At 59.6% G+C, this 27,289-nt stretch overlaps 1 protein-coding gene across 1 annotated transcript in view; it reads right to left on the reverse strand.

Moving 5' to 3' along the window:
• Nucleotides 1-626: 626 nt before the first annotated feature.
• NTSR1 (neurotensin receptor 1) overlaps nt 627-27,289 on the reverse strand; it is a 46,333-nt gene continuing 19,670 nt past the window's right edge. Inside the window, exons 2-4 of the mRNA XM_060032621.1 lie at nt 4,794-4,995; nt 1,982-2,072; nt 627-876 (exon numbers count right to left, since the gene is read on the reverse strand). Coding sequence (XP_059888604.1) covers nt 627-876; nt 1,982-2,072; nt 4,794-4,995 — 543 coding nt within the window. The remainder of the gene's footprint in view (nt 877-1,981; nt 2,073-4,793; nt 4,996-27,289) is intronic.

Here is a 27,289-nt window from a genome sequence, read left to right on the forward strand (position 1 = left end):
CCCTGCAGAGCTTTGCCACCTTGGCCTGGGGAGGACAGGCGGTGGGGGGCTGCCAGGGCTGGGCGATGCCAGGCTGATCCCTTCATGGACCTCTTGTGACATCAAAGCTTCCTGGGATTCGCCCTTGGAAAGGTGGTGGGTCGGATGCCTGCTGCACAAGGGGCTGACCTGGTCCTGAGCTGCCCGGAGGCCCTCTTGGCGGTGCCGGGACAGAGGTGGTCCTGCCAACTGGGCTCCTCCCAGCGCCAGCTCTCGGGGTCACCACCCTCCGGCCCCAACCTACCCCTTCATGTCTCTCTCCCTCAACATCCATTAGTCTGAGAACAAAAAGACCGCCTTTCACCCAACGCTAATTTCTCCTCATTAAAGGCTGTTTTGGATCTGGGAGAGGATCTGTCTCTCTTTCTGGCTTTGAAAGAGAAGGGGCACGGGGGAGGGTGAGAGAGGAGAAGCCGTAAGGAAGTGCAGCCTCTGGGTGTGGGTGCTGGGTCCTGGGCCTCGGATGCCACGGAGCGGGCCCAGGGCCGACCCCCGTCCAGCTCGAAGGCGCTGCGCGGACAGGCGTGGAGGCCGAGTGGCAGCCCCTCTGTGACCCCTCCCAGCCCCCCGCCCGGCCCCGCCCGGGCCTAGTACAGCGTCTCCCGGGTGACATTGCTGGAGAAGGTGTGGCTTCCGGACACGCTGCTGGCCTTCCTCGAGAAGGCCAGCCTCCTCCTTCTGTGCCCCCACAGGGGACACAGGCAGGCCAGCGTGGACAGGAAGATCTGGCGGAAGTTGGCGGAGACGAGGTTGTACAGCACGGGGTTGATGGTGGAGCTGACGTAGAAGAGGGCGTTGGTCAGCATGTAGAAGTAGTGGTAGAAGTCATACAGGAACCTGGGGTGGGAGAGGACGCTCAGGCTGGCGGGCCAGACACAGCCCGCACGGGGCAGCCCGTGGCTGACGCGGGGGCCTGGGACAGTCATTGCAGACTCTACTCGGACATCTTTTGAAGTGGGGATATTTCACAATAAATTCCAGGGCTCTGGTTTCTCTTGAGAGGTTGGAAGTTCTGAGCACACTCCTGCCTGGCACCGGTCAGCTGAACTGCCGAGCTGAGCTGCAGCCGCCCACCCGAGGCCAGCTGTGCAGTCCCCCTTGGCCGCAGTCTCCACCTCTCCCTGCAGCCCAGCTGGCCTGCCCTTTCTTGTGCAGAATCCCAGCCCCTGCTCAGGGCTGCAGGACGTGGCCAGGGCCTGGCCTCAACGGAACAGCCAGGCCAGGAACCCCCTCTGCACCTCCCAGACAGCTGTGCACCTCATCTCGACTTGCTTGCCTCTGTGCACAGGGATCTCACCCCCTCATCTGGCAGCTCACTTCACTACCAGGCGGCCCTGAGTTTCAGAACCCCTTTACTTTGGGCTGTGTTCCATGCCCTGTACCTTCTCTTCATCCTTTCTAGATTTTCCCTCCCTAGTGGCTCCCCGACACTTGGAAGAGCCCACAACCCTGGGACCTGGCAGCCCCGCTACGCAGAGGAGCTCACGCAGCGAGGCTGAGGCTACCGTTGCGGGGAGGCCAGCTGGCGAGGCCGGCGTCCATACGTCGCAGTGCGGGTGTGATGCTCTCGGAGTCCCAGGGGTCCTCCTGCCAACTCCTCCAGGCTGGGGGTGGTCTGGGGGCCCTGACAGTCGCCATCACTCCTCCCACAGCCAGCAGCACCAGCCCTTCCTGTCGCTCTCCAGACGCCCCCAAACCTGTCTTGTACTGACTGTTTTAGGACTTGCTTTCCTTTTACGAAGCAGCTTCCAGGGTGTCTGTCCCTCTACGGACTCTGCCTTCCCTGCCCTATCACAGCCGCACCTGAGGGCCTGTCGGGGCACGCTGACCCGCCCACCCTGAGCTGCCCCTCTCAGCGCCCCCAACCCCTACACTCAACTGTTTCGGGAAGCATGCCCCCAGCCCAAGCCTCACCCCTTCGGCCCCAGCCTCCCATACTCACGGGGTCCACTGCTCGTCCGAAATGTAGCAGAACATGAGGCGTCGCACATGGTAGGGCAGCCAGCAGACCACGAAGGCGATGACCACGGCACCTGAGACGTGGAGGGACGTGGGCCTCAGGGAGGTGGAGGGAGAGGTCCCGTGTTCATGGACTGAAACAGCTAATAGTGTTAAGATGACAGTGCTGCCCAAAGTGACCTAGAGATTCAGTGGAATTTCTATGGAAATCCTGATGACATTTTTTGCAGAAATAGAAGAATTCATTGGGAATCTCAAGGGATGCTGGACAGACAAGACAATCTCGAGAAAGAAGAACAAAGCTGGAGGACTCACCCTTCCTGACTTCAAAACCTACCACAAAGCTACAGTCATCCAAACAGAGTGGTAATGGCATGAGGACAGACGTATAGACCCATGGACTAGAACAGAGGACCCAGAAATAAGCCCTCCCATATATAGTCAAATGACTTTCTACAGGGCGCCAAGATCAAAGGGAAAAGGGCTGTTTTTTCAACAAATGTTCTGGGAAAACTGGATCCCCACATGCAAAAGAATGAAGCTGTCCCCTTACCTCACACCATCTGAAAAAATTAACTCAAAATGGATCAAAGATCTAAACATAAAAGCTAAGGTATAAAATTCTTTGAAGAAAATATAGGACAAAAATTTCACAACATTGAATTTGAAAAGACAACAAGGGAAAAAATAAATAATTTGGACTATATAAAAATAAATAACTGTGTATTAAAGGTCACAATTGACAGAGTGAAAAGGCAACCTACAGAACGGAAGAAAATATTTGCATCACATATCTGATAAGGGATTAATATCCTGGGCATATAGAAAACTCAACAACAAAAATCAAACAACCCAATACAAAAGCAGGCAGAGGACCTGAATAGACACTTCTCCAAAGAAGAGATACCAATGGCCGATAAGCACATGAAAAGATGCTTAACATCACTGATCACTGGGGGAATGCAAATCAAAACTACAATAGGATACCACCTCATACCCAATAGGACAGCTCCTATAAAAGAAAAACACAGGAAAGAGTAATCTGGGGGAGGATACGGAGAAACTGGAACATGTGTACACGGTCGGTGGGAATGTACAATGGTACAGCCACTTTAGAAAGCAGTTTGGCTGTTTAAAAATATTTTTTAATTCAATAAATTAAAATTCTCCTCCTGGGTTTATGCCCCCAAAGAACTGGAAGCAGGAGTTCAAACAGATACCGGTAGCTCATAGCAGCACTACTATTCAGAGTAGCTGAAATCCATGCATGACGGATAAACCAAATGCGGTCCAACCGTACAACAGAATATTATTCGGCCCTAAAAAGGAAGGACATTCTGACACAGGCTACAACATAGATGAACCTTGAAGACATTACACCATGTGAATAAACCAGTCACAAAAAACCCAAATACTGTGTGATTCCACCTAAAGGAGGTCCCTGGAGGAGTCAAATTCACAGAGACACAAAGTAGAAGGTGGTTGTCAGGGGCTGGGCGGGGGGGGGACTTGGTGTTTAATGGGAAGAGTTTCGGTCTTACAAGGTGGGAGGGTTGGTGGTGGCAGCCGCGCGGCCGCGTGGGCATCTACACGCTGCCCAGCTGTGCACTTAGCAACGGTCAGGATGGTGAATTTCATGCCTTGTATATTTCACCACAATGCAAAAGCAAGCACCCAACCACTTGCGCAAACTTCGGGCCAAGTGTGCTGTCCCGGGGCAGAGAGAAGGGTGTTCCCCGAGAGGTGCGTCGTCTTCTTGGGGACGTGGGGGGATCTGTGGGAGGTCCTGGGTTTGGGATCCCCGCTCCAGGGCTGCTGCCCTCTGGGGGGCTTGCGGAGACCCTGGGCCGGGGAGGTCCCAGCGGAGGCACTGCCTGCTGGCAGCAGGGGTTGGTGGCACTGGGCTGCTCCAGAGAGCCCGCCCGCACACAGCAGAAGCAAGCGCTGCCGCCCTGGTCACCTGACCCGCGGCTGTGGGGGCTGAGCCGGCCCGGGGGCGAAGCACTCCCGAGTCACTCTCCCGTCAGTCACGTGCTGTGGACGGATGCAGACGTCATGCTGTTTTGGAAATACTGGAGCAATAAATGATCCAAGTGAATTTTACCTGTCTCTTTTGACTGTTTAAAAAGGTGGTTACCGGACCATTGAACATCCCACTTGGGGCCTGCATCACGTTCCTTTTGGACAGAGCTGTGGGGACCTTTTCCTTCCAAGACCTGCAAAGGTGAGGGGCGGGCAGCCCGGGGCAGGGGGGAGATGGGGCGTGGATCCTGGGGTGGTGGGAAGCACAGGGTAGGCACTCTGGGGGACCGGGGGGGCCGGGGCTGCCTCAGGAGAGCAGGGAGGGGCAGGTTGTTTTGAGGACCCCTCCTCGGCCAGGCCCGGGGACACACAGAGGGAGGATGGACCCTCACGTCCACCCAACACGATCCTTCAGGCCTTCAGGATTCCCTGCGAGAATCTGTGCAGAGGGACTGCACCTCCGGCCTCTCCAGCTGGCACCCGACTGCCCAGCACGCATGGGGACCCCAACCCTGCGGCCCTGGCTTTGTGAGCAAACTGTCCGACACAGCCGGTGCCAGGAGGCTTGCTGAATCGGTGGATGTATGGATGGATGAGTGAGGGAGTCAAGAGAAGCCCCGACCCCAGGGGGAGCCGGCACTCTGAGCCTCGGCCCGGAGGCGCTCCGTTCCCAGGGTCTCTAAACCTTCTGTTTGTGGTACCCAGCTCGCTGCTTTGCTGGCCCCTGGTGGCCGCCCGCCGCCCGCCCCTCGTAGGGCCCAGCGGTTACGTACGTAAGACCCGGACGCCGTGGCGCAGGGCCTGGACCCGGCCGGGCTCGATGGACATGCTGAACGAGCTATGCTGGTCTCCGACTGTGCGCACCTGGCCCTGCTCGGCCGCCTGGCGGACCATCACGGTCAGCTTGTTGGCAATGATGGTGTTCAGGACGGAGATGGCCACCATGGGGAACACGAAAGACATGAAGGTGTTGATCTGCGAGAGGTGGAGAGGGGCGGCCTGTGAGGCTGGGGCAGGGGACGCGCCCTGGCACCCACCCCGCCCACCGGCCCAGGTGTAGGGGTTGGAGCGTGGGCGGCGCTCGGTCTGTCCGTTCCCAGACTGACTCTCCGCCTGCTCCCACAGCCCTGGCTTCCTGGGGGAGGTTTGCAGACTCTCTGTCAGCTTGGGGAGCCCTCAGCCTGTACACAGTGTGGAGTAAAACCCTGGGGCACCCCGGCTGCGGTGAGGGGCCGGGGCTCTGCGTTCCCGGGTCTGGACAAGGAAGCGGTCCCTCCTGACTTCTCTCCAGGATGGCTCACCCAGCGTCCCTCGTCCTGCACACGTACAGCTCACGTTAGGACACGAAGGGAAGACCCGCCCCCCGCCCCACTTCCCCTCAGCCCGTTGAAAAGCGCTTCTCGTTGGCAACTCCACCTTCCACGTTTCTCTGCCTCTGGGGAAACTGAGTCTCCGGGTGCCGAGGGGCTTTGCCAAAGTCACCAGCTCAGAGCGGCTGGACCTGGACTTGAGCTGGAGCCCAGCTCCTCAGTGACACCAGGCTGAGACCCGCCTTCACGGGCACCTGCTCAGCCCGAGCAGCTGTGGCCTCCCTGAGCTGCCACTGGCGTTGCTGACAGGGACGCAAACCCGCCAGTGCACGTGTGTGGCCCTGAGCAGCGATGGGGAACGGGCCTCCCACCGAGCTGGTCCTGAATCCGCATCACCTCCCAGGGCCCCGGAGTAACAGCCTCTGGCGTAAAGCCGCGTTTGCCGCTGGCCTTTGCGCACGCTGGTCCGCACGCCAAGTTCCGACGCCCGAGCTTCTAAGTGTGAGCTCGCGAGCCCTTGTGAGGGGGCGGTGCCTCTTCTCCATGCCCCCTACCCAACCGCCGCCGCCCTTAACGCTCACGTGAAGTTCAGAGTCACAGAGCAAACGGCTGCACCTGGAGAGACACCTGCACTGGCCCCACTGGGTTCCGGGGTCTGCAGGGGGTGCCGGGCTCCAGGCTGCCCCCTCCACCTCCTAGCTCGGGTTTGCGCACAGCCCTGAGAGCAGAGCCGAGGGTCCCGCGTGGAGGTCTCCTCGATGGTAGACGAGGACTGTCTCAGCAGGGAAGGACCGTCCAGCTCTGCCCTCCTAATGCGGCAGCGGCCAGCGGGAGGCCAAGAGGCGCTGGAGGCTCTCGAACGCCGACGGGTTCGCCTCCTGGGCCTCCTGGATGTCAGACCTCTGTCCCGAGCAGGGCAGCCCACACGGCCCTCTCTTCGGGGCATTGGCCGACGCCTCCGCAAGTCCTGCCCGCCCCACGGTGCTCCGGGTCCCGCTTGGGAGGACTGTAGGCATCCAGGAGATGGTGGCTGAGGCCACCTCTGGCTCCTTTTGAAAAAGACTCCCCTAAACTAGAGGACAAACACGTCAGACGGGCCGCGTGGGCCCTCGGCAGGCGTCCTTTCCACACTTGCCAGCCCTTGCGCCCGTCACTAGTCACCCGCTGGGCGCTTGGGAGTGGCCTCCCCCGGGCACCCTTCTCTCCTGCGTCCACTGAGCTCAAGTGGCGTCTGGAGGTCCTCCCGCAGGACGATGATGGGCTGGTGCGGCCGAGGGGCAGCTCTGGGCCGGGGGCTGGGCTGGGGTGCAGGGGGATGCCGGGCCTGGGCCCAGGAGACACACCAATTCCCGTGAGTCACCACAGCCGGGCATAATTTAAACAAAACAGATGTATTCAACACAGATTTTAAATGTCAAAACATTTGAAATACCATACTTCGATGAGCACAGACAGCAAAACAGCCACCTCTGGGGGCCGCGAGCGGTGGACCAGGGCCCAGGCCCCCAGCGGATCCCCCAGTTGGGAGAAGTCCAGGCCCTGATCCTGAGGTTCTGGAATGGGGAGAGGGGCCCCGGCACTGCAGGCGCCCCCCAACAGAGGCCTGGGGACGAGGTTCGGGCCGGCGTGGGCTTCCGGAGGGGCGTGTCTTCTCTCGGCCTCCCCCGCCCCTCCAGCCTGGAGACTGAGACTGAACCTGGATTGTAGGGTACCAGGGCAAGGCCTGGCTCTCGGGGTCGCCTTCTCTTGCCGAGGCCCACAGCACGGATGGGAGCTCAGTCTGTACCCCTTTCCTGCACTCCACCCCAACTTCTGGGAACAGGGGAGCAGCCCACTCCCGGCAACAAGCAAAGAGAAGGGAGTCTGCTAAGCCCTGTGCAAGATGTCCAGGAACCACTGCAAGTGTAGCCACAGGAAGGACAGAGGGGAAGGAGGGGCAACCGGGGCCCTTCCAGACAGAGACATGCGGACGTGGAGGGATGCGCCTCGTCTATGCATTTGTCCCAATAAAATGTGAGAGCACCTGGGGATAGACAGCCTGCCTCTCAAATTCAAATGGAAAAAAAGATAATCTAAGAGTAGCCAGGAAAGTTCTGGAAAGGAAGGTGACAGGTCAGTAGGGGACGGGAGGCCTCACCCACTGTGGGAGGGCACTGAAAAGAGATTGTAGGAGAAGAGTTTGGCGCGAATAGATCAGGGGAGCAGGAGAGAGGCCAGGAGCGGTTCCGATGAGGCCAACGTGGCCTGTGGTAAAGGCAGCGCCGGAACCAGTGGGAGGAGGCGGGTGACGGGCTGCAGAGCTGGAGGCTGGATGCTCAGGGCCTGCTGCTTCCACTGTCCCTTCCCAGGACCACCGTCCGCTTCCCTGGAAACACCCACCCCGCTCCATTCCTGGCCAATGGGCACAATCCAAGAGGCCCGGGTGAGCCCTCATTGGACACACACAGGCCGCACGTTCACCTCTCCACCAATCACGTTTGTCCTATGAGAACCAGCCCCAGGCCTGCTGTTCAGAAGAGAGAGCCCACCTTTGTGGAGGGCCTGCTGAGCAGGAAACTGCTTTTGTGCCCATTGGTTCTGTTCTCCCACCTTGTGTGGGGGACCTGCCTAAGAACGGGCCCTCACAGGTGAAAGGAGAGCATTTGTAATTTTGTGAGGGACAGAGAGTGAAATGGTTAAGCAGTAAAAAGAAAGTGGAACAGGACCCAGGTCTGTCTGGGAGGAAGGGCTGCCCCCGACCTGCCTGCAAACAGGTGCGGGGCACCAATGGAATGCGCATAGCCTGGCCCGCAGTCACGGGGTCCTCGTGCCTCTGCCTCCTCCTTCGAGGCTGTCGTCCCGTCCACCCTTCCTCTGAGGGGCAACAGCTCGTCTCGTACCGGCCTGTTTCTGATCCCACTGTGTTTAGGTAAAGAGACAGCCCCTGGACTCCGGGGCTTCATGGCTCAACGCCAGCCTGCGGTGAGTGGGAAGGTGCGAAATACCGCTCAGGGGCTTCCCTGGTGGCGCAGTGGTTAATAATCCGCCTGCCAATTCAGAGGACACAGGTTCGAGCCCTGGTCCGGGAAGATCCCACATGCCGCGGAGCAGCTAAGCCCATGTGCCACAAGTATTGAGCCTGCGCTCTAGAGCCCACGAGCCACAACTACTGAGCCCACGTGCCACAACTACTGAAGCCCACGAGCCACAACTACTGAAGCCCACGTGCCACAACTACTGAAGCCCGCGTGCCTAGAGCCCGTGCTCCGCAACCAGAGAAGCCACCGCACTGAGAAGCCTGCGCACCACAACAAAGAGTAGACCCCCCACTCGCCACAACTAGAGAAAAGCCTGCGTGCAGCAACTAAGACCCACCACAGCCAAAAAAAAAATATATCTCTCAGGGTGTTTGCAAAACTCAGCAGCTTGTACAATGGCTTCTGAGGGGAGAGGCAGAGAGGAGGGGCTTCCTGTCAAACCCTCCAATGTAGATGGCCTCGCTGGCCTGGCAGGGGCCACCCCCAGCAGATGACCAGTCCAGCCAGGCCCAGGCTTCAGGGACCGCCTCCTCCTAACCTCCTCACCCAGCAAATGCTGAAAGTCCCCTCCCTCTCGGCCACCACCAAGGGCAGGACAATGATGCAAGTCACTCCAGAGTCCCTGTTTGTCACTGTCACTCAGCACAGCCCTGCTCGAAAAGCAAAAACCCAGAACAAGTTCAATGCCCACCCACTCGGGCTGGTTGATAAGTTATGACGCGTCCACACCACGGGGTGCTGTAGACACTGAGAATGACCGACGGGGGGGCCAAGGTCATGGTTTAGTGAGAAGAGCAAACACAGAGCAGCTGGTGCCTCCGTAAAGTAAGGAGCCGCCTCGACGCCCAGGATTGCTCCCTGGAGAGAAGCCTCACAGAGGCTGACCCAGGCCGACTCAGGGAAGGGCAGGGAGCTGGGGGGCTCTGGGCACGCCCTCTTGACCTCAAAGCACCTGAGTGGAATGAATGTCTGTCCTGTGACAGGTGCCCGGGCCCCTGCTCCCACAGTGACACGAGAACAACACACCCCACCTTGCCGCCCTGGGATGGGGTGTTGGAGGTGGAGGGCACCAGGTCTCAGGGCATCCACCCTTGCTTCACAGGCGGGACACCAGGGCTGGGAGGGCAGACACTGTCCTTCAAGGTGACACAGCCCAGAATCTCCCAGGCTGACATTGTCCGAGTAACTCTGCCCTCCAACATCCCTCATCTCATGAGCACCCAGACCCTCCGGACGCTGCTGGGATCCCACCCAGGAGGGCACACGCGGTCCACGGCAGACAAGCATCTGGGAAAGAAGACAGACGAGCGTCGAGGGCCCGCTGCTCTGTGGGTCAGAGCCCTGACCGCAGGCCTGAGTGTCTGAGGAGAAGCCCAGCGTGTGCCTTTAGGGGAGGGACCCCGAGCCTCCCCAAGAGCTGCCTGCATTGCTGAGGCCCCAAGTGAGTCATCTTAGGGCCTGAAAGGCCACCTCGGGTGGGGGAGGGGCTCCACGGACTGCGTGCAGCTCCGGGCTTGCTTGGCCACTCGGGCCTCTAGTCCCGGCCCCTCACAGTGCGGTCCCGCCCGCCGTTAGGTGGCTGCAGTGCCAGATTTTGGCTCAGTATAAAGGACTTCTGCTTTCTGGTTGATACACACTCTTTAGCTAACACTTTTTTTTTTTTTAAACAAATTTATTTTTGGCTGCATTGGGTCTTTGTTGCTGTGCGTGGGCTTTCTCTAGTTGTGGTGCGCAGGCTTCTCATTGCAGTGGCTTCTCTTGTTGTGGAGCATGGGCTCTGGGTGCGTGGGCTTCAGTAGTTGTGGCACTTGGGATTAGTTGTGGCATGTGGGCTCAGTAGTTGTGGCACGTGGGCTCAGTAGTTGTGGCATGTGGGCTCAGTAGTTGTGGCTCACGGGCTCCAGAGCGCAGGCTCAGTAGTTGTGGCGCATGGGCTTAGCTGCTCCGCAGCATGTGGGATCTTCCCGGTCCAGGGCTTGAACCCATGTCCCCTGCATTGGCAGGCGGACTCAACCACTGCGCCACCAGGGAAGCCCTCCTTTAGCTAACTCTTAACAGAGTGCTTTCCATGAGCCAGACCCATGTTCAGTGACTTGCATGTGTCACCCTGTGGAATAGGCACATAGAAGCTGTTGGTGCTCTCACTTTATAGAAGAAAAAGCCCAGACACAGTCTGACCCACAGCCCAGTGCTCGCTTCCATGTCCTGGGGCCTGTGACACGCAGAGAGCAGAGAGCAGACGAACGGAGAACCCCCTGGTCGTGGGAAAGTGTCGGGGGACCTCACTTCGGTGGATGCATGCCCCACCCCCAGCTTCCCAGAGAGGACACTTTGGGTAACTGCAAAAATTTGACAACAACTTCTAGTCCAAAGGCCACAACTCCATGGTGATCTCTCAGGACTGAACATCTGTCCATTACTCTCTCCTTTCTTTTTTTTTTTTTTTTGTGGTATGCGGGCCTCTCACTGTTGTGGCCTCTCCTGTTGCAGAGCACAGGTTCCGGACGCGCAGGTTCAGCGGCCATGGCTCATGGGCCCAGCCGCTCTGCGGCATGTGGGATCTTCCCAGACCAGGGCATGAACCCGTGTCCCCTGCATCAGCAGGCGGAGTCCCAACCACTGCGCCACCAGGGAAGCCCTCTCCTTTCTTTGATCTCCCTTCCGCTCCACGCTGGTCCCCGTGCTCCTCTTCAGGTTTGGAGTTTCTGGGAGACGACTGACCAGAGTCACCAGCGACTTAGAGTGGAGACAATGCTCGTGCCCCAGGGAGACTTAGGGTTCAGGACCATGGACAGAGCCCATCGCTGCGGAGGGGCTGCCCCGGTGGAGAGGCGTGCCGGGCTGGGAGCAGCTGTGGTTGGCAAGACTGGGTGGGGAGGGACTGGGGAGTGGGACCCCCGAGCCAGCTGGGGGCAGCGATCATCAGGAACACTCCACCCTGTCCCCAGACCCCTCCTGTCCACTGATGAAGGGCAGGTGAGCAGCCTGTGACCTCTGCAAGAGGCCCCCACCGAGTCCCCGCTGCCCGCGCAGCCAGCAGCCCTGCACGTGGGAGTCTTTGCCCTCCTGGAGTGCCGCAGCCACAGAGGACGCCCCCCCCCCCCCCCCCCGCCCTGCAGCCACATCCTGCCTGGTCCCGGATGTGCTGCAGCGCTGGCACCAGCCGGGCTGCCAGGAGACCCTCAATCGGATTAGGGAAATGGCCCTCCCACTGCGTCTGTCCCTCCACCTGTACCAGGGTCGCCGTCCTCGAGGAGAGACAGGATGGGACCCTGCCCTCAGCAGCACACAGGGCAGGTGCTGGGGGCCTGGCCTTGGCTGTGAGTTGGTGGGGGGTCGTTAATCACCCTGGGTGTGGAAGCCGGGGTGGTGAGTCGCGTTCCGGTCGTGCCATCCCATCTCAAAACTGCATCGAGACCATCTGTAGACTGAAGTCCTGTTTGCCGTGTTTCCAGATACCTGTTGGCTAAAAAGCCCATGAGAACCTTCAAATCAGTGGGACATCTGCTAATTAGCAACCGACGGGGCTGTAAAAATCCTTGACAAGGACAGGCGCAGGGCAGGGGGTGCAAGTCTGACCCCGGGCCCGGCCCCCGCCTCTGTGTCTCACGGAATGTGGTCAGGGAGGCACCTTAGCGGTCACCTGTCACCTACCGTGAAACCACAGCCCCCCGCAGGTGCAGCTCAGCTCTCACCCCCACCGGCACCTCACACCACGACGATGACCATGTACTCGCTCGTGACAAATTCTGTCTTGCAGCGTGGCTCCCGGTCCAAACGTGAGCCCCCAGGGTCGGTTGCCAAGCCTTCTGTGTGTGCCTTTCTGCCGTGTAGGGCCACCTTGATTCAGGAGTAAAAGCGGGGCCGGTTCCGCACAGAGTGTTCTGCGTGCACCCTTGAAGGAAGTCAAGCATCGAAGAACGTTCTCCGCTCCACGCCAGGAAGACCTGGGGCCCTGGTCTTAATCAAGAGCCCCTGGGGGCTGGCGGACGTTGGGAGTGGATTTCCGGGGAACCGTGCGAATCCCCCAGCTGTGCCTGGGAGTGGGTCCTGCAGGACCGGGTCCAAGCTGGTGTCACGTGCATTTCAGAAAGCGCTTAGGAAGGAGTGGTACTCCAGGCCCGGGGCCTGTCCTCCACCTCTAGGGGTGGGCGGGGAAGCGGCCCTACTGCGTGTTCGCTGGCAGCTGAATCTCCAATTCTGTGATTCAGCTGTGGGACTGAATCTCCAATCCCACGATTTTCAGTGTTTTCTTGCCATGTGATTGTGTGGGCAGCTCAGCAAATATCCTGTTCCTTCCCGATTTTGAAGTACCGTCCACTGGCAGAGTGCTAACTGCGTTCCCCGTGGACATCTGGCCCTGTACCCAGTGTCTCAGCTCCTTTCAATAGAATTAGCGCTCCGTCCCTGCTTGCGGGGAATCTGATTACGGTAGACCTGGAGCCGAGCGGCCGGTGTGAGGGAGGGGGCTGGGAGCGGCCACCCACGTCCCCCCAGGCCCCACTGGACCAGCGTTTGGATCTAGTTTTTCTCTCAAGCTGACCAGCCCCTGGGCGTGGAGGGGACCTTGTGCTCTGGGCTTAGCCCCGGGAAGTGACACTTTTGCTCCTTCAGCCAGGCCTCCTAGGGCTTCCACCCCAAATGGCTGTGATTAGGAGTGGGGCGCCTTAGAAATGATGGTGGGGTCCTGCGCCCCACCCCCACTTGGTCCCCACCAGTGCCGGCGGGCCCGGCTGTGCTCTTCTCCAGGACAAAAGTCAATCAGTAAAGGAAGAGGAACGCCAGTGGGTGCCGGCCAGCTGCCCAGCGCCACTCCAAAGCTCCTTCCCCCGACGACCATATCTGTTAAAGGCCGTTCTTCCTCCGTCCCCCAGAGACCACAGGCCTCCACGAGGCTGCGTGACCACATGGTGTTCCACTATGCTGTCCTCCTGCACGGCTGCACAGGGCCCCTCTGCAACAGCGAACAGCCCTGGCCTTTGCACCGTGTGAACGGCCTGGGGCACACGAGACTCACTGCTCTCCACACGCGTGTGAGAGGTGGGCCTGTGGGGTGACTTCTGTTTCTAGAACTGGAGTGAAGAGCAGAGCAGCCCAGGCTGGGGTCTTGCCGTGCCCCCCGGGCACGTCCCCTTCTCACGCTGGGACTGTGTCCTGCCTGTGAAGATGGGGGTGGCTGGTCCAGCTTGAAGGCCAGGAGACTGAGGACAGCCCAGGCTGGCCCCAGCCCAGTTCCTGCCCTGCCTGCACCCCTGCAGAAGGACTCCTGCCTGACGCAGGCCCTGGGTGCCTGGAGCACTGTTGACGTCTGAGCTCGAGGGCTGGGGGGGAGGGGCGGAGGGGGCGCTGATTGGCACCCAGGGAAGCCTCCCTCTCTTGAGAGCCAGGCCAGTGGCTTGCAGGGACGCCAAGAGGCCTTCCTGATGCTCCACTCAAGGCTCATCAGCCCTTCTTTTCCTCGGATGCAATTTCAGGAAACGAGGCTGTGCCGCTCAGGCCTCCTGTGAGTCGGGCAATTACCTGGAGACAGGCCCAGGGCAGCCGGCTTCCTCCAGCCCAGGAGCCGCGGACCTGAACAGGGACAGGCTCTGCGTCTCTTCTGGAATGTTCCAGCACCCTCCCTTCTGTTTACCCGCAGCATCCCCACCCCTCCCCTCCCCACCGCAGGCCCACCAGCCTGTGCTTCACGCTCCGTCCTCCATCCTCTGAATGCACCGTGCGCCCAAGCCCCCCTTGTCTAAACGTCACAAGCACTTATTGGGCACCTGCTGTATGCGAGGCACCTGCACACAGACTGAGGTGAGCGTGGAGGACAGGTGGACAGGTGTGGCATGGAGCCTGGGGGGACAAGGGCCACTTTCTGGAGGAGGGACCTCCATACGGAGACCTGAGGGATGAGGGGCACCCATGGGCCTGAGAAGGAGGGGAGCACATGAGATCTCGGGAGCCCGGGGGCCGGGCGGCGTCAGATCCCAGACAGCGGGCCGTTTCCTCCTGGTCATGGAAGAGGGGGAGGGGTGAAGCAGGGGACTGCGGGCGCAGCTGCGCTTGCATTTCGGGAGAGTTCTGCGGGCAGGGTGGGTAGGGCCTGGGGACAGAGGGCCCAGGGAGGGGCCCGGGCCCCGGAGGGAGGTGATGCGTCTGTGTTAGGGCGGTGCCTGTGGGGATGGACACATGGAAGTTTGGGAGGCACTGGGGGGCTGAGGCAGGCCCCGGGGTGGGTGGACATGGGGGCAGCGAGGGTGATGCTGAGAGGAGGTCCCCCTCCACCCTCAGCCTCTCAGGGCCCCTGGAGCCGTGCGCTTGGCGGTGCAGGAGGCTCCAGGGCAGAGCATGTCTCCTTCTGAGCAGGTGTCTTTGCTGCTGCTGACCTCCCAGGTCAGAGGTTCCTTCTTACATTTTTCCTCCAACAATTTGAGTCTCTTTCCCATGGAAGTGCCCTGAGCAGAGATGCTTTCCCGAGTCTTCCACCAAGTCCATCTTCCGGGAGGCGCCCTGAGCTGCTGGGGCCCCTCCTCCCCCAGAATGACTCACTGAGTTCGTGAACTGGGGTTCTTCCCCCTAGGTAGAATCGCAGGGTAAACTGCAGCGTGCGGGCATCTTGGAGCCCCACTCCCAGCCCAGCCTGGGTACCTGCGACCTGCAGACACGGGGGAGACGTGGGGGAGGGGCAGGAGCTCGGGGTATCGTTTTGCCCTTGAGGTGGGTGCACGAGCCCCCACAGGCCCGGGTCCCCTGTCCTCTGCTCCTGGCGTTGCCGGCCCATGCCTCCCGCCATCGACCTGGGCGCTAACTGCAGCCTCTGGAACTGTTCCAGGTGCACTTACTGGGGCTCGTTCAGGGCAACCTTGTGCCCCTCCCCCCTTCAATTAACACCGGCCCTTCCCCGGCCAGGGAGGCCACTCGAGGCACTCCCGGGCCTTGGCCTCCCTCCCTGTATGGGCCTGGTCCCTGTACTGGGCTGGGCCCGGGCTGAGCTGGTAGGCAATCCCGCCACTTGAGGGCACTGATGCGGTCGGTTGCGTAAGGGTCAGCGCTGTGAGGTCTCTGCCTCTTCTGGTCAGTCTGTCGTCGTCCCCATGGACTAACCGCAAATTCTCACCAACGCAGAGCTACAGGGCAAAACCCAAGCGACGCCGGGCCTGAGCAGTCCTATGATTGGAGACACAACTTCAAGGTCACCCCTTGGGCGGGGAGACAGCCGGTCACTGTGGCTGCTTTCCCCTGAGGCCCAGGCACGGCTCTAGCCCCGTATGTCCAGGTGTCTCTGGACTGGCCGCCACAGGCCCCCACACCACCAAGTGGCATGCTTGCCCAGGGGCAGTACTGTGCCTGCCCGCAGCCTCACAATCACCAGGACCGCCCAGGGGCCGTGCGGTGGCACCTAGACTCCCCTTGTCATCCCAGATGGTGAGGCAGCTCCTCGCAAGCTCTCCTGGACCAGACTGCGCCATGAACTTGCCACCCTGTGGCCCGTGGCAGATGGCCCTTAGGACGGCCGAGAGTGGCTCCCACCTTGGACGCCCACCTCTTGCAATGTGACTTGGCCACTCCTCACATAGAGACGTAGGGTCTGTGGCCCACCCCTCGACTGGGCTGGCTCTGACCAGTGAAATGCAGCGGCCGTGTTGGCCTGTGCCTTCCCAGGCAGGCCTCACACTCTCTTGTTGGCTCTCTCAGAATGTGGCGGCCACCATGTGAAGAAACCCTGATTTGCCTCTCACCCTGGGACAGAGCCCAGGTGAGAGCCAGCACCAGCCTCCAGACAGATGAGCGAGGCTGTCTCAGACCCATCCAGGCCCCGTGCAGCCACAAGATGACCGAAGCCACATGAGTGGCCCCAGCTGAGACCGGCTGAGCCAGCTCAACTTGCCATCCAACGGATCACAAGCAAATAAATAGCTAGTGTTTTAAGCCAATAAGTTTGGGGCTCTTTTGTTACGCAGCAGAGGTTAGCTGAGACACTGCCTTACAAAGTGCTGTGTTTTTAATTTATCTGCCCCACCACTGCATTTTCTCCTTGGAGGGAAACCTTGCTTAAATAAAATAACATCCCCCCCAGCCCCTGCCCCAAGCACTGACAACAAGTCGTGTGAAGGCAGGGGGATGCGGTGGGAGCGCTGGGCAGGGTCATTTGTGTGGCTGACTGGGCCGTCTGACCCCAGAATTTGGGTACTTTTTTTTCTTATCTCTTTATAGACTCTGGTTCTAGGGACAGGTTGCCAGCAGACAGCTGGCCAGGTGGGGACTGGTTTTATAAAGGTTACTGGGCACCACCTGTGATGTCCCACCCCTCTCGCCACACTGCAGAGTAGGGTAAGAAGCATGGTGGGGGTGGGGGCAGTGCCTTTTACTTTTATTTCCCATGAAGAGAGGCTCATCAGAGAATCTGACCTGTGGGTCTGACTTCTTGAAAACCCAGCAGCGTGTAATTAAAGCTTGAAAGAGAAGAGCCGGCTGCTGAATCAAACTCAAGTGAGTGTGAAATCAAACATGAGAGGGCCCTGGGCAGCTGAGCCCAGCTTGAGACGAGGGACCGGCATCCTTTAAGGGGTCTGTGCTTTGACAGTGTCTGAGTGGTCTTCCCTCAAGCCCCCAAACCTTGGTCCCACTTACTGTGCATGTGTGTTTGTGTCTATGCGTGCACGTGTGTGTGAGCTGCGTGTGTGCACACTTGTCTCCTGTGTCTGGCCCTGTCTTGCTCTTGGTGTAACCGAGCAGGGCCTCCGGGTCCTTCCAGGGACAGACTCCTCCCCCGCGTCCTCTGCTGTAGTTCCTCTCTGAAGTTCTCAGATAGCAGTATCTGATGGTGCTTCCTGAGCTGTTTCACAGATGCTAAAACCCCCGCCAAACGGAAGAGGTTAAGTACTTGATGACCATGACCATGTAGCCCCCAGGCCCCCTGGAGTCTGAGGATTGATAATGTGAGCCCACCCTGTTACCTCACTGTCAGCCAATCAAAGAATTAATTGTGCACGAGCTGATCACACACCTTGCGACTCCCCCCACTGTCCCCCGCCACCCAACTGGGCCTTTAAAAATGCTCCCCTGGGGCTTCCCTGGTGGCACAGTGGTTGGGACTCCACCTGCCGATGCGGGGGATGCGGGTTTGTGCCCCAGTCTGGGAAGATCCCACATGCCGCGGAGCGGCTGGGCCCGTGAGCCATGGCCGCTGAGCCTGGGTGTCCGGAGACTGTGCTCCGCGGCGGAAGGGGCCACGGCAGTGGGAGGCCCACGTACCGCAAAACAAAAAAGTGCTCCCCTGAAACCCATTGGGGAGTTTGGGCTTCTTCAGCGCTAGCTGCCCGGGACTCCATGTTTGGGGCCCACAATAAACGCTGCATCATCCTTCATCACAACCAAGCGTCAGCAGGTTGGCTCTACTGCGCGTGGGCGCGTGGACCTGAGTGTGGTTGGGTGACACTGGCTCACGCAGAGCCCGGGTGGTCACTTCAGCGAGGGAAACGCCTCATGACAGCTCGAGGCCTTGGCTCCCTCCACGTCGCCACTGAGAAGGCCATCAGGTTCTATGCTGTCCAGCTGCTGCACCCCTGATTCCGAGCAGACCCTGCGGCCCCCAGTCCATGCCACTACCAAGGGGACGTGTTTCTGAACAAACTTCCCCTCGGCCAACACCCAGGCTTACTATAACCACGGCGCACTGGTTTCTGTTGAGGGATGAAAATTAGCAGACTTAGACGATAATTACCCGGCTCTGAAAATTAGCCTCTAACGAAAAGGGTGCTTGAACCCAGAATCCAAATTTGACGTTCAGACAACACGCCTTTGAAGAACGCTCTCAGCCGGAAACAGGGGCCGGCCAGAGCCCCGGCTCCCGGCCACTGCTCTGCCGTCTGCCACCCGCCCCCAAGTGGGGTCTGCAGGCCCAGCCTCCCAGCCTCCCAGCCTCGCAGCCTCGCAGCCTCGCAGCCTCCCAGCCTCCCAGCCTCGCAGCCTCCCAGCCTCCCAGCCTCACAGCCTCACAGCCTCCCAGCCTCCCAGCCTCCCAGCCTCGCAGCCTCGCAGCCTCGCAGCCTCACAGCCTCCCAGCCTCCCAGCCTCCCAGCCTCCCAGCCTCGCAGCCTCGCAGCCTCGCAGCCTCCCAGACTCACAGCCTCCCAGCCTCCCAGCCTCCCAGTCTCGCAGCCTCGCAGCCTCACAGCCTCACAGCCTCGCAGCCTCCCAGCCTCCCAGCCTCCCAGCCTCCCAGCCTCGCAGCCTCACAGCCTCCCAGCCTCCCAGCCTCACAGCCTCACAGCCTATGTCCCTGGCGCTCCCACCTCACATTACACAGAGGGGGCGACACCGCTGTGGACAGAAAGCGTGTCCTACAAAATTCACCTGTCGAATCCTACCCCCTCGGGTGATGTGTTAGGAGGTGGGGCCTCCCGGAGGTGATGAGGTTGTGAGGGTGGAGCCCCGGAATGGGGTCAGAGGCCCAGGGAGGCCCCTGCTCACCCCAAAACGTGAGGAGAGGGAGAGGACACAGTCAGTACCAGCGCCTGGATCCTGGTTGTCCAGCCCCAGGGCTGTGAGAAACACACGTGTTGTTAGAAGCCCCCAGCCTGGTCCGTGGGAGCAGCCTGAGTGGATGGAGACAGCTCCCGGGGTTACCTGCCCCCAGGGAGCGATGGGAGGGTGGCACCTGGGGCGTGGCCACCAACCTGTCCTTAGCCGCGTGGAGGAGGCTGGGGGCCGCCCACCCCGTAGGGGCTGCTCCCTGCAGAAAGCGTCTTGTCAGGGGCCACCTGCTCTGCGTCCTCTCCCACCCATGCGAGGAACTCAGTCTCCCTCCTAACGCTGTGTTTGTCCCAAAGGCACAATCGGTTCATCTGTTAGACTGGGCGTGTGTCAAGACACTGACGTTAGGTTTTTGATGCAGAAGTGCGATCCAGCTGAACCCGGCGCCTGTGCGCGGAGCAGACAGGCTTTCAGCCTCTCCTGTGGCCCCACCTCCCACCTGCAATTACGGCAATTTGCATGACTGTGAGTGGGGCTGGCCTGGGCCCAGGGCTGTTCGGAGCGCCAGGCTGTCCTCACGCCCCCAGCAGGCCAGGTGAGCAGTGGCAGAGCCGGGGACGGTGGAGAGGCCGAGGGAGAGCGGTTCCCCTGGGCACTTGTGATGATGCGTGTGTGTCTCTTAGTTGCTGCCACCCCGCCCCGTGGCTGCCTGGGGACAGAGCCTGGTGCCCTCCAGTCACCCACACACTGACTGTGTGAACGAACAAATGAACGACCGCCCGCCCAGGCTGCCCTAACACAGTACCCCCAACTGAGCAGCTCATAAACGGCAGAATCTATTTCTCACAGCTCTGGAGGCTGGAGGGCTGAGACCAGGTGCCGGAGTGGACGGTCTCAGGTGAGGCTGCCTTCCGTGTCCTCATGTAGCAGAAAGAGGGCGAGGGGCTCTCTGGCCTCTTCTTATAAGGGCGCTAATTCATCATGGGGGCTGCACCCTCATGACCTCATCACCCCACAAGTGCCCCATCCCTTAATACCATGACTTTGGGGGTAGTGTTTCAAAACATGAATTTGCGGGGACACAAACATTCAGTCCAGAACAGCTGGCAAAGGAAGGGATGAGCTGTCTCCACATGGGGGGCCCCTAACCTGGGGGAGGCTCTGGCAAACGGCCCCAAGCACACACGGGAGCTTTGTGTGCACGGACAGGCAGCTTCCTTTCCCGGGAGGCAGTGTCTGCGGCTGTACAGCCCGATAGAACAGTGCGGTTTGTGCCAGCCGTCAATGATTTACAGTTTTCTAGGGGCTACATTAAAAAAAGTAGAAACGGGTGAAAATAATTTCATTAATAGATTTTATTTAACTCAATACATTCAAAATATTATTTCAACGTGCAATCAGTATAAAAAGCGTTAGTGAGATCCTATAAATTTTCCTTCATCCAAGCTCTCTGGAATCACGGGTGTGTATTTTACACCGAAAGCTCCCCGGGATTCAGACTGGACGCCGCACCGCACACAGGGCAGCTTGGAGTTCTCATGAGAAGCCACGCAGAACAGTTTCCAGGTGGCATCCACCCCACAGCCCATGGCGCCTGCACTCCCCTGGTCCCATCTCTGGTCAGTGGGGGAGACAGAGGTGCAGCCTCCGGACCCCCTGGTCATCCCCAAAACAGGATGCGTCAGCGTCTGCACAAGGTCAAGGATGAGTCATTCATTCACAAGGAGCCGTGAGCAAAGTTGCGCTAAAGAGTGAAGCCTCCCTATAGGGACAGTGGGCAAGCAGCCCCCCTGGAAGACACTACAGGAGCAGCACGGACCCCAGCGCAGCCTGCGTGTGGGGCCATAGCTTCCAGAACCAATAATGGCCTTCTCTGTACCCCACGAAGGATCCAGATGTACCCAGATTGCCCAGTGGGCAGGGGCCACAGGGCGCGCTCCCGGGAAGGCATCCTCTTCTTTTGTCCTGTCACCCACCAAACCTCAGAAATGAACCAGAGTTTTGTCAAGGAACTAAGCCCTGAGGACAGGACGCTGGGAGGGGCGGCGAGTCCCAGGATAAGAGGCAGAGCAAGCGGCTTCCCCACCTGAGTGTCAGTCTCCTCATCTATAAACGGGGACAGTCGGGAGAGCCCCGAGCCCCAAGGGTGGCCACGGGGATCAGAGTTGGCTCTCAAACCATCATTAGTGATGCCGGGAGCAACCACGTCAGGGCTGTCACAGGGCTTGATGGGGACCAAACATTAATCACACCTTCGTCATGGACCCCTCACGTGAGGTCTGCTCACCCAGCTCAGAACCTTCCTTATCACCTGAGACCCAAGTCAACAGCGGCCACCAGAGGGTGGGGGCCCCTCCCTCTCAAAGACCGACCACTGCGCCGTGCCCTCCGCGAGCTGACCCAGCGCATCACTGGGTAAGAGGCCCCAAGCCACTCAATTGCAGCCACGATTTCTAGACCTTCTCCCAGTCCGGAACATTGGAATGGACACAGACTGACTCCACATGGAGCCCTGAGTGTCCCTGACCGAGGGACACCACCGTCCCTGCGACAGTGCTCACAGCCCGCAGAGAGGAGTGTGGGCGAGCATGTCAGCCCGCAGCTCACGCTGGAACCCACCGCTTCTTTCTCTCCTTATTCTCGCTAATGTTTATGCCCTGGAGCTGAGACTTGGAAGTCTGGTCGCACAAAGGTGTCTCCAGGCGGCCTTGCGAGGATGCAGACAGAGACGTGGATGCAGACACAGAGGCTGCTTCCCTGTTATGACTGGTAATCAAGATTCATTTTCTCTGACAGCTCTTATCCCGAAAAGACAACCACACACTGTTGATGACATGTAAATTACTTGGGATTTGCAAGTCAATTGCTTTCATGAATATTCATGGATGCGTGATACCCATGCGTGTGGCTCTCAGGACACAGACTGCCTGGGATCCCAGGCGTGCGTCTCGCAGGGACGTGAAAAGGCTGCCAGAGGCCCCTTTCACCCAGATGTCAGCAGGGTCCGCCGGCCGTGGCTGCCCCACGGTGATCCCCACCCGCAGGAGGAGAGATGCTCACTGGGGAACGGGGAGGAGTAGGGCTGCTCTCGCCCTGTTGATCGACCTACTTCTCCTAAACCAAAGGTGGCCACGTGGGGCTCTGGTCTAGACCCAGGGCTCCCTGACCTTGGCCGGGTGGTGGGAGTGGGACGAAGCTGCAGGCCCCCCGGGACACGCACACACCTGGCTCCCCGTCCATCACCCGACACGGGGCGGGGAGCTCCGGGGTTCTGTTCCCCGTGGCCACGGGCACCCAAGGAAAGCTGCAGCAGCCAGTCTGTGAGCTGGACAGTTGGAGGGAGCCTGGGGTCCACCCCCGGGGGAGATGCCTGGCCTTCTGTGGCAGCTGCATGGCCCGGCCGGCCCACGGCTGACCCACCTGGTGATGGGCCCTGTGCCCCCTCCTGCTTGTGGGGTAAAAACACGCATGTGCGCCCAGTGGGTCAAAGGCCCAGGAACTCAGACGTCAAAGATATTCCTCTTGAACCAAAGCAAAGTGGGTTTGGGTTGGGCCCAAGGCAGACTTCCTGTTTAAACTAACCGCTAAAGCCAGTCGTTGAAGGAAGTTTGGAAATGTCCTGCGTGAAGAGCAGAGGGCCAGTGGCCTTTATTTCCAAATCCTGACACAGGGGCTCCCCACCAGGTGCGGCTCTCAGTGACCTACAGATGAAAGCTCACTGCGTCCTCACCGCAGTCCAGATGGGGAAACTGAGACAAAGGGAGGTTCCCGTCACCCCGAGAGCAAGTGCAGGTGGAGACGTGCATCTAGGCCACCTGCCTGGCTTCCGCTTGCCGCTAGCACCAAAAAAATGAAACACATTAGGTATAAATCTAACAAAGTATGTACAGGATGTATAGATGGAAAATCACAGAACTCTAATGAAAAAATCGAAGAATATCTAAATCAATGGAGAGAGAGTCCATGTTCATGGATAGGAAGACTCAATACTGTTAAGATTTCAATTGTCTTCAACTTCATCTATAGATTCAACCCAACCCCAGTCCGAATCTCAACAAGTTATTTTGTGGACATTGATGAATTCATTCTGAACTTCACAAAAGACCCAGGACAGCTAACACAACACTGAAGGAGAAAAACAAAGTGGGAGGACTGACTACCCAGCTTCAGGACTTACTATGACGTCATCAATTCAGCACGGCACCGGGGAAAAAGCAGACAAGAGATCAGCGGAACAGAACAGAGAGCCCAGAACTACATCCTCACAAATACAGTCAACTGACTTTCACAAAGGAGCAAATCAATTCAATGGAGAAAGGACAGTCTTTTCAACAAATGGTCCTGGAACAACTGGACAACCATATGTTAAAAAATGGGCCTTAAACCTTAAAAATTAACTCAGAATGGATCATAGACCTAAATGTAAAATGTAAAACAATAAAATTTCTAGATAGTAACACAGGAGAAAAATCTAGGTGAGCTTGAGTTTGGCAACGTGTTTTGGATGTAAGAACAAAGGCGTGATCCATGAAAGAAAAAAACTAAGTTGTATGTATTACAATGAAAACTCTGCTCTGCAAAGACACCGTTAAGAGAATATGACAAGCTACAGATTGGGAGGAAATATTTTCAAAACACGTATCTGATAAAGATACGTGGAGCAACTAAGCCCGCGTGCTGCAACTCCTGAAGCCCACGCGCCTAGAGCCCGTGCTCTGCAACAAGAGGAGCCCCCGCAATGAGAAGCCCACGCGCCGCAACGAGGAGTAGCCCCTGCTCGCCGCCACGAAAGAAAGCCTGCGTGCAGCAACGAAGACCCAACGCAGCCAAAAATAAAAAAATCTTTATTTTTTTTTAAAAAAATAAATAAATAATTTAAAATAGATAAATAAAATGGGCACAAAATTAGAGGATTAAGCACTTAGCAAGGGGCCACCAGCTGCGTCTGTGAACAGGTGACCCTGCCTTAGCGCATGTCCCCCCGCGCTTTGTCCCTCTGATGACCCTCCGTCTGTGACGTCCCCCTGGCTGAGGGGCTCCTTCCCTGACTCCAGGTCCTAGCCCGGAGGCAGATGGTGCAAGACCAGATGTGTCTGGGCCGGTGGCTCCAGGGGCCCCTGAGGGGGACCAGCGGCCTCTGACAGAGCTGTGGGAGAGGTCAGCCCCTCCTGCCCTTGTAGGTGGCAGCCCCCAAGTCCTCCAGCTGGATGCCAGGGAGCAAGGGGGCCCTGCTGTTCTGTCCCCCATGTCCTGAGCCTCACCCTCACCAGCTGCATCCTGCCTGCCGCTGCCCCCACTGACTGACCCCCTGTGCCCGCCTGGAGCCTGCCTGGGCCAGCCAAGCTTAGGACCCGGACCTCCTGGAAAGATACCCACTGTTGGGGGAGCAGAGGCCCCTGAGTCCCTGGGAGGAGGGCAGCACTCTGATGGAGTCACAGCACCCGGTAGAGGCCACTGGGGGTGGGGAGCAGTGGGGTCCGGGCAGGCGGTGCCCTCCCACCTGGGCGCAGCGTCGCCGGGAGCCCTTGTCTGCAGCCCAAGGGCGGGGCCTGATGTTGGGCCAGTCCAAGGGGTTTCCGCATTCGCCACCCAAGCCTCAAGCCCGTCCGGGACAGTGTTCATCCACCAGCTAGACCTAAACCCTAACCTTCCTGGCCACGCCTCTGCCCTGCTCAACAAGCTCTCAGGTGGGCACCAGGGGCCACTTCCCTCCGGCACTTGGGGGAGGCCCAGTCCTCGTTTGCCTGCTCCCGACTCCTGGCTTCAGCACGGAAGTCCCACAGCCCAGGAAGCCCTCAGTCCCGAGCACACGGGGACTGGTCACCCTTCTCAGGGCTACAGGGGCTAAGCTCCTGCGGCCGCCCTTCCCCCATGCACGGCCAAACTGGGCTGAACGTGGTCCCACAGAGGGGTCATGGGCTGTCCCTGAGTGGAGTCAGCTGCCCTCACCCCCGGCCGCAGCGGGCGTGACGCCCCGGGTGAGCCCTCGGGCTCTGGCACGCTTCCCTGTCGTTCAGAAGACCTCTCCTCCCCCACAAACTCCCCCGCCGTCGGTCCCGCTGCCTTGCACCAGGGGCCGGAGGCCCAGGCGGGGTGGGCTCTGTCTCCACCCTACGGACAAGGAAACCGAGGCGTGAGAGTTCAACCGCCTAGCTGAGGCCCAGGGCTGACATCTGAGGCCTCGCGGGTGCTCGCCGGGGCCGAGGGCTGAGGCTCCTGGAATTTTCACGGCAGCCCGGGACGCAGGTGCCATGCTTGTCCTTGCATCCGTGGGACCAGGGCATGGAGGGCTGGATGCTCGAGGTCCGCGGATGGGCAAGCTGGGGTGCCTGGTCCTCTGGGGCCAACGTGCCTGCGTGGTACCCCCAAGGACATCACCACAGCTGCCCCCACCCCCGACTCACTGCTATAGGCACTCCTGCCCCACCCGCGCCGAAGCATGGCCGCCCGTCTCCTGACTCATCACCCTGAACTCCACCCTGGCCGCTGGCATGTGTCACAGACCCGCTGAACTCTGCTGCTCGTGGCTGTGCCTGGGCGGGGACCTTGGACAGAGGTGCAAGCCCCGGGTGGACAGCACGTGTCCTCCGCTGGGCCGGGGCGGTCTTCCGGTGTCCCGCAGGTCCCCTGCGCTGTGACAGGCTGCAGGTGCTGGCCCTGCTACAGGCCTGTGTGACCTGAGTCACTCCTGGCCCAGACATGCCCGATGTGAGGGTGACAGCCCAGCCCCACCTCCGGGCAGGACAACCTCTGGGCAGCTCCCGTTCCGGGGCGCCAGTGGGAGGAGCTGAGGCTGGACTTCTCCAGAGCCCCTCACCTGCCACCCCTGCTGCCCCAGACAGCTGCTCTCCCCACCCTCCCCGGGCCCTCCCGGGGGCTGCAGGCAGAGCAAAGAAGCTGACCTGGGCGAATCCATGGGCTGCAGGCTGGGAAAGGCGGCCGAGTGTGCGTCTAGGCACCGACAACTCTCAGCATCGATTACCTGCCAGCCAGGAGCCCCCAGGCACGGATGGACGAGGGCCAGACAGTAGGACAGTATCTCTCTGACCGTTGTCGGGAGGGGCGGGGTCAGCAGGTGCCTCGGGGGCCCCTCTCCAACTGGCACCGCAGGTTCCCTCAGGATAAAATCCACCCAAGACCCTTCTCTGCTGAGAGGCGTCTCCATCCTGAGCCCAGGGCCCTGCTGAGAGGGGCTGTGGTACAGCTGCCAGCGCCCGGCCGAGCACCTGCTGGCCCGTCCAGGTGGGCCTGGTGGACGCCCCTCTATTTTGAACGAGGAGCAGGTGTTTGTCCCCAGAGAGACTGCCTTGCAATCTGCTCGGCAGAGAAGCCCAGCCTCCCAGTCAGCCTGCCCGCCCTTCACGGATGTTCCTTTTTTGTTTTCTCTTTTTGAGCAAGACGTGCACATAGAAATAAACTTCCACTGTGCACACACTACCTTCTGCAGAGCCCTGGTCCAGCCAGAGGGAAACGGGCCCAGGGACCGGTCGGCAATTAAAACCACAAACGCCTTCAATTCACTGAAATAGAAACAGCTTTGCAGAGGGGATGTTGAGAAACGAGCCCTCTGCAGTTCTTAGAACCAAACATAAAAACTCGCAGGAGCAAAGCTTCGGTCAAATGGAAGCTTTGCTCGCTCTTGCGTTGAGCTGTCCGTCTGCCCCCTCCCACCCGCCCCCCCGAAACCTGGCAGCTTGCCGACCAAGTCAGATGCCGGGGAGTCAGAGCTGCCTCGCTTGCTCTGCCCACGTTCCTCAAGGAGGAAGTGGAGCCCAAGGATGGCTACGGGAGTTGTGGGGTGGAGGGATGGAGGGCTTCCTGGAGGGGGCAACCAGGGGCCCAGCTGAGCAGGTGGGGGGAAGTGAGAACATCAGTGCCAAGGAGCCCAAGCCTCCGTCCTGCCGGCCAAAGCTCAGATGCTCAGGGAACCTGGGGACAGCAAACCACCCCCTTCCCCAGACTTGAAAGCCCCTCGGCCCCTCCTCCAGGAAGCCCTCCTTGCTTTAGGAAGCCTGACACTGCTCGCAGATCAATCTCACTCTTCCTTGTCCTCACAGGGAGCCCTAGGAGGGATGCAAAGAGCCGACTGGCCCTGTTTTGGCCAGGCCGTGGGCTTTGGGCACTCCTGCGGTCGTGCCGGGCCTGGCACTGTCTGCTGTGACAAGGGGTGAGCAGCGCCAGGAGCTGGCAGCTGGGCTGGCCCTACATCGGTCACAGCACTGGGGGGCCCAGGGCACAGAATACAGATGCTCTGTCCCCTGGTCTGCTTTGCCGGCCCTCGCCCAGGAACCAGACTGGCCAGTCTGAGACAACATCTCCCCTCAGACTCCCGGGCAGGACGGGTGGCACTGAGAAGAAACTCGGGGCAGCTTCTTGGGCAGCCCCGCCCCCGCCCTGGGCAGTGCCTCAGGTCCCTGCTGGCCCCAGGAAGCTCCTGCAGACGGAAGTCCGCCCTGGATGTTCGCCTGGGTTCCCGGGGTC

Source organism: Delphinus delphis, chromosome 15 (assembly GCF_949987515.2).
Source record: "Delphinus delphis chromosome 15, mDelDel1.2, whole genome shotgun sequence".
NCBI lineage: Eukaryota > Metazoa > Chordata > Mammalia > Artiodactyla > Delphinidae > Delphinus > Delphinus delphis.